At 55.1% G+C, this 6,125-nt stretch overlaps 1 protein-coding gene across 1 annotated transcript; it reads right to left on the reverse strand.

Annotated features, from left to right (window-relative positions):
* Positions 1-2,727: 2,727 nt before the first annotated feature.
* Positions 2,728-3,969, reverse strand: D7B24_001970 (uncharacterized protein; the record flags this gene model as incomplete). Its single annotated transcript, XM_028636187.1, has 3 exons — positions 2,728-3,650; positions 3,704-3,784; positions 3,834-3,969. 3 exons carry the CDS (start codon positions 3,967-3,969, stop codon positions 2,728-2,730), a joined length of 1,140 nt encoding a protein of 379 aa, XP_028491517.1.
* Between the last annotated feature and the right edge of the window lie 2,156 nt (positions 3,970-6,125).

A 6,125-nucleotide genomic window follows, 5' to 3' on the forward strand; every position in this document is an offset into this window, starting at 1 on the left:
GGAGGCGGGGCAAAAAGAAGGCTTGACGTGCGCGTCGCGATCTGCATAGGTCACCGTTGAGGCGCTGATACTTGGGATGCTGCTGGGGCGTCTGGCCATAGCGACGCTGCAGGTGGCATGCATGGCCTGCTTTGGTTTGCTCGCCGTGGGACGGGACAGGTTCCCAGGTAAAGAGAGGGTGTGGAGTGATGGACCGAGGAGGAAAAGGCTCAGTGAAGTTACCCGGCCGGTAAACACGTCGGCTCGGTAGCTCCTCTTCGGTTCTGGAGCTCGCAACGGCCACGAGAGAGCCCAAGCTTCTGCGGGCCTCCCCGTCCACCATGTTACACAGCAGGCAAAAACGGAGATATGAAAACTTCATAAATCGCCTACGGTACTCACTTGGAGGGGCAAAGGGGAATAGCCCGGAAAGACCTAGTTGACCAGGCGGCGCCGATGAACAAGCCTGCGACCACCGAGATCGAGGCCCTTCCATGCCATATCAAGGAATCCGAAAAGGGTCACGCTGGCCCGGAGCTACACGAAAGATAAATGGCGGCATGTCTTATGTGACGCCTGATATAGGGCGGCTCACGAATATTACGGCGGCAGCAGGCATGGTGATCTGCCCAATGGGCGGATGGCCACCGTTGACATCCTGTTTTCCTGTCCTATCGTCGGAACTGAAGACAGCTGTGGCAAGACGACGGCAGCCCCAACAATTCTGTCCACTCCCTGCTCCTACCCAGCTTGGTTTGCCATGCTGACAGCAGGTGGATCTGTTGATGAGGTATTCTTCGGTTGGCCCATAGTACAACGTGTGAATGAACGTAAAAGACTTTCGGCAAGCGAATCCTTTGTGTGTGAGGTAAAGTAGTTGGCTGAGGCTTGAGCGAGTCACCCTTTCGACGGCAGATCTGACCGTAGGTCTGACAGAAGGATTGCAACCCAACGGTAAATGTGGCACACCGAGGTCTTCAGCGGGCGCCTGACCTGATCAACACCGAAAAGAACACCGAAACTCCGAGAGCGTCATTCTCTTGAGGAAACTCGCCGGCCACATTCATCTTGTGACGAGTTTGGTCAGGAACCTCCAATAAGTCAAATGTGATCCGGACGATCGAATTATCTTTGTTCTCACCCGTTCAGCTCATTGCCCCGGTCATCACGGAGTATGTCCGCGGTGATCTTGTCGCAGATACGTCCAAAGATACAGCTTGGAGGGAACGTCGACAAGACGTAAACTTCTCAAAAGCCTAGCCGGAAGCATAAGTGACATGCGGAAGTGTAGTAAGAGTTGCCACACAGTTTGCAGGCTTGTAAGGGTGAAGAGCAGGGCTTGAAATAGTTTCCGTGTCCTACTCCAATGACTTCATCATTCCCATCATCAATTGCGTCGCATTTCGACCGGTGGCTCACCGCATGAGCCTGCCTAGCTTGTTGTCAGCATAGAGTCGGATTGCGTGCAGCCCCTCAAGATGGGCCCTGCATAACGTGGTTTGCTGTTGCTCGTTGCCACATGCCGGCATTCCCCTCATCGGACTCCACGATCCCATTTCTGCCTCTCGAATGCGCCAACCTGAACTTCCCGTCGGCTGACATCTGGGCACCGAAGTCGAGGCCGACAGAAACCATGAGGCCTCTCGGAGCATCGCCTCCTGAGGATGACTGCTTCACGCGGCGAGAAACCAGCTCATCTCCATTCTGCCTGGCCAATGGCTTCTCCAGCGCCCCTGCGTTGGTGAAGTGCCCTTTTTTCATCAGTTATGATGAAGCAGGCTCCAAGTTCAATGCCGTCAGAAAAGCACACACACGTCGTTCATAAGCTGACAGGGATGTGGGCGAGGCTCAGCCCCCCCGTCCCCCCTCTTTTTCCAAAACCTGCGACGAGGCGACGCCTGGAGACGATCAAACACGACAGGTCGAACGCGAACGCGACGAACACTGTTCATCTGACCTGTTCGTTCAGCGATCCCTGTGGTGATCAGGGCCTCAATGATTCCGAAGACGTAGCAGATGCCATCATGATCGACCGGATCGAGACCGAGATCCCAAAGTCGGCCTTCGCCGAGTCGTCGCCCTCTGACGCGCCTCTGTCAAACAAAGGGTGCAAGGGGTGCGGCGATCCGCGTCCTGATCTGCTGTCGCAGGTGAGACGATGAGGTGGCAGGTGCGCGAGTGCATGAAAGAAGACCGAGTCGTTAACCCTTGACGGGCAGGATTGGTCATGGGAGTCATTCAGATGCAAGTCGCAGAACTCGTCCGCGTGGAGAAGCCGTGTTGGGCAGACAAGGCTGTGTTCATGGCACCAAGAAACGCTTTGACCACAGTGCATGACTTCTGGGTAAGGGGACGAGCATGCTGAGTCATGCACGCATCCAACCTGGGGTCGAAAGGCATCCACGGTTAATATGCCAACCGGGGATCAACAGCAAAAGTCAGAGGCGAGGAAGCCCCAATGGTATGGTCTGTTAGAATGAGATATGGCTCACATGTACAAAGAATACGGTAGACGGGTAAAAGTGAACCGTGGTACATGTATGTGTGGTTCAGGACTCTAGTCCGCCATCTCACACCCGAACGACATAGGAAAATAAACAAAGTTGCACATGGGTATATGCCGTAGACGCCAACCACCACGAGCTCCCTTGGTCCCCCCTCTCCATCCCTCCCAAAAGAACGAGCAACCGCACCTACAACACCGCAAACACTCAACTCCTTGTCCAATTTCGAGTCTCGAAAGTAACATCAGGAGTAGTCTCGACCCCACAATCCGTGGCCCGAATCAGGGAAGCGATCTGCTGGGGGGCCGCTGCTGCCATGCATGCTGACGCTCGAAGGAAGGCCACTGTCGCTGCTGTGAGCTGGTGAGGGAAACGGGTTCATGCTCATGTTAGGAGCCAAGGATCCAAAGACGTTGTCCATGCCCACGCCGCTTGAAGGATAATTGACCCCGAGAGGAAGACCCTCCTGGCTCCGGTGAGAAGCCAGGCCGGGTAGTATGCTTAGGGATTGACGTGGGTGTTCATGCGCTGCCCCTTCTCCTGTATTGAGGTTCGGCTGCGCAAAGGAACCCAGAGTGTAGCGTAATGGGGCGTGTGAGGCTTGCTGTGTCAGCGAGGCTGATGCGCTGCCATGACTTGCTGCGACCGTTGACGAAAATTGCTGTGACGAACTGGCGCCCAGGCTTGGGGTAACGAAGCCAGCAGATGAGCCAATTCTTTGGCGCTGCTGAGGCCGAGTATTGTCCATGTAGTCGTTGAACCGTTCAGCAACTCGCTTGTTGCGCTTCGAAGTCTGAGATTGCCGAGAGTCTTTGCGTATTCTGACACGCACGCCTTGATCGTTGATCGCCCGGGTCAAGTAGGTTGACTCGTTGAGACCTGGGAATAGTTTGTTCGGAAAGATATTGAAAGGCTGAGACTTGATCGACGCGAGTTGCGTGCAGTCTTGACCGCCCATGTCGAAAAGTGTGAAAACTAGACGAAAACGCCCTTCTACTTTGACAGAAACGTCGCCAAAGACAAAATACGCCACATCCTGATTGTCTTTGTCTTTGAGTCTGTGCAGCGAAGAGACGACTGTGCCGACGAGTTTGTTTCCGGGAACGGGCGTTTCGATGTTGTGGTCTCCGACTTTGACTAGATGGCATGTAAGGAAGTTGTATGGATCTTGTGGTTGATTAGCTTCGCACGATTTGATCCTTCGTTGGTTTCTGTCTTACTCGATAGGAAGAGTCCTGCTGGATCGCGCTGATGTGACACGTCGAGCTTCACAACTGGAGGAGGGTCTAGTGGCTTCCGATCTGGTACGTGTCAGAAACCCACGGATCTGAGGCGGACAATAATGCTCACCCTTGTCTTTCCCACCTGCCACAAGGCCAATGACTGGCTCTTGGCACATTGTGAGCACGTAGTCGCCAGTCGATATGACCGGGTCTTGCGGAGAGTCAAGTCCAGAATATGACTGAACATTGGCAAGACCTGCCATCTTGTCGAGCGACGGCCTCTGACCAGTAAGCAAGATGTGGAAGTCCCGCTGGTATAACGACCCAGCGTTGCTCCTTTTGCACTCTGGGCCTTGACGTCGAGCACCAGGCAGGAGTTGCCCGTCGGCCAAGACGGAATCGTAGTCTGGCACTTTTGTGACGGTCTGTTGTCGAACACGGTTGATCTGTTGCTTTGAATAAATGCGGAAGCTCCTGCTGCTTTGCAAGATGTCTAGGTTGTCGGAACTCTCTCGCCTAAGCAGGCTGACGCGCTCTCGAGCTTGTAGGTGATTGAGATGGATCCTAAACACCCAAGCAAGATGGAAAGATAATGTGCAAGACTGAATCCGCTTTCGTCTGATGTCGAAATGCTTTGATCCAGCGGAGTCGATCCGTAAGATGGCAGAAGAGAGACAGATCGACAGGTAGAGCACACTCTTGAATGGCGGGGGATCCTCGAACTTTGTACGGCTCAAGGTGGGAGGGGTTCTTCAAGGTCTGAGCGCGGGTAGTTCGAAAGGGTCCCGAGCCGGGCGAGCCCCTGGTCGTCGAAGCGCGGTGATCGTACACAGGGTGCAGGGGCTAGATTTCGGATGATGGGAGACGCGCCTGCGTATACCGGGGTGGCGTCAATGCCTTGACGCTGATGGGATGATGGTGATTGCTCGTCGCAAGAATTCTGAGGGTGAATATTGGACGTCACCTGGGAGGTCAAGAGACGGCTTCTAGCAGATATGTAGTGGGAGTAGCGCCGAGAGACGCAACGCGGAACACAGAATCTGTTGCGAGCACCGGTACCCCGTGCTCGCAGATGCTTGGATGCTATTGCTACCCTGCGCTTGGCCCGCCAGTCGCACTACTCTATGCTTCGGAGTAAGGCGGGAGGCGGAAGGCAGGATCGAGTGTTGGCCCTTGTCAGATCGGATAGGGCAGAGTGTGATGGGCCAGGCAAGCGTGCTGTGGAGAATGGGTGAGGTGGAGTGGACAGTAAAGCGGAAGGTGAGCTGCAAATGACGGCCCAGGCCCAGACGGGCGAACCGGGGGAGGTGCGTTAGGCGTGTAGAGTACTCAAAGCACACGGGGTGCAGGTGAAAGTACCTGGCGTGAGTAGCCACTGGCGCGTGCGTCTGTTTTGGGACAGAATCTGCAGGATGGAGCAGCGAAAGAGCGACGTATCGAGGCATGGACGGTCAGGCCCGCGTCTGGACTGACACTGCCTGTATGCGCCCCGTGTGAGTTGAGGAGGGGGGTGACTCAGGTACGTGAGTGGAGAGAGGGTATAACTGAGCTGACTAGGTATAGCTGGCATGGGACGGGAATGCAAGACGAGCAGGCAGTTGTAGGTAGAGACTCGCAGTATGCCTCGACCGTGAGTGATGGCTAGAGTACTCCAGGGTCCGGAGCACAGGGGATGAGCCTATCCTGGTGCAGCGCGTGAGCAGGCACGAATTCACCCTGTACTTGAACCAGAAAGGGCAGAGTTGGGACCGTTGACACCTCTGCTGCAGTTCTAGTCGGTCTGTCTCCAAGGCGTCTGATGCAGTATGAAGTTGAAACCGAGAAGAGCCTGGCACGGAGAAATGGTGAGATGACAAGACCGATTCTTCAACCGACACAATCGTGGCGCGGCTCAAGGATCACGGAGAGTCCGCAAGCAAGGAAGTGTATTCTGTGAAGCAATGGATGATAGATTGGCCTTGGTCGGGGGTGTCGTCGAGTTAGAGCAACTCGATGGGAGCAATGACGACGTTGTTTAATGGCATAACGATCACCCTGGTCGACCGACAGGGCCTGGCATTGTCTGTGCCGAAGTGCGCTGCAGCTTTGCCGGCCGGGGTGCCCCAAGTAGGGGGAGTGAAAGGATGAGGGGGAGAAGAATGAGGAGAGAGATGTGGTCGGTTCTGTTGACAGGTGTGTGCGCTCGTGGTGTGAGTGCTGATGGCAATCAGAAGACGAAGCTGGGAGGGCGTGCATGGACCTGATGGGCCGCCAAGGAGACTCGCTATACCATGCTTGCTATGGCATGGAATTCTGACCACACAAGGGCGATTGAACGACAGACGGCCACTTGTAGGGCACCAGGGACTGAGTCCTCTGGCCTAGTATGTTGGCGGATGGACTGGCTGGCTAACTGACCTGGTTGGATTGAGGACTCCAG

Source organism: Verticillium nonalfalfae (assembly GCF_003724135.2).
Source record: "Verticillium nonalfalfae strain VnAa140/NRRL 66861 chromosome Unknown scaffold_144, whole genome shotgun sequence".
In the NCBI taxonomy this organism is placed as follows: domain Eukaryota; kingdom Fungi; phylum Ascomycota; class Sordariomycetes; order Glomerellales; family Plectosphaerellaceae; genus Verticillium; species Verticillium nonalfalfae.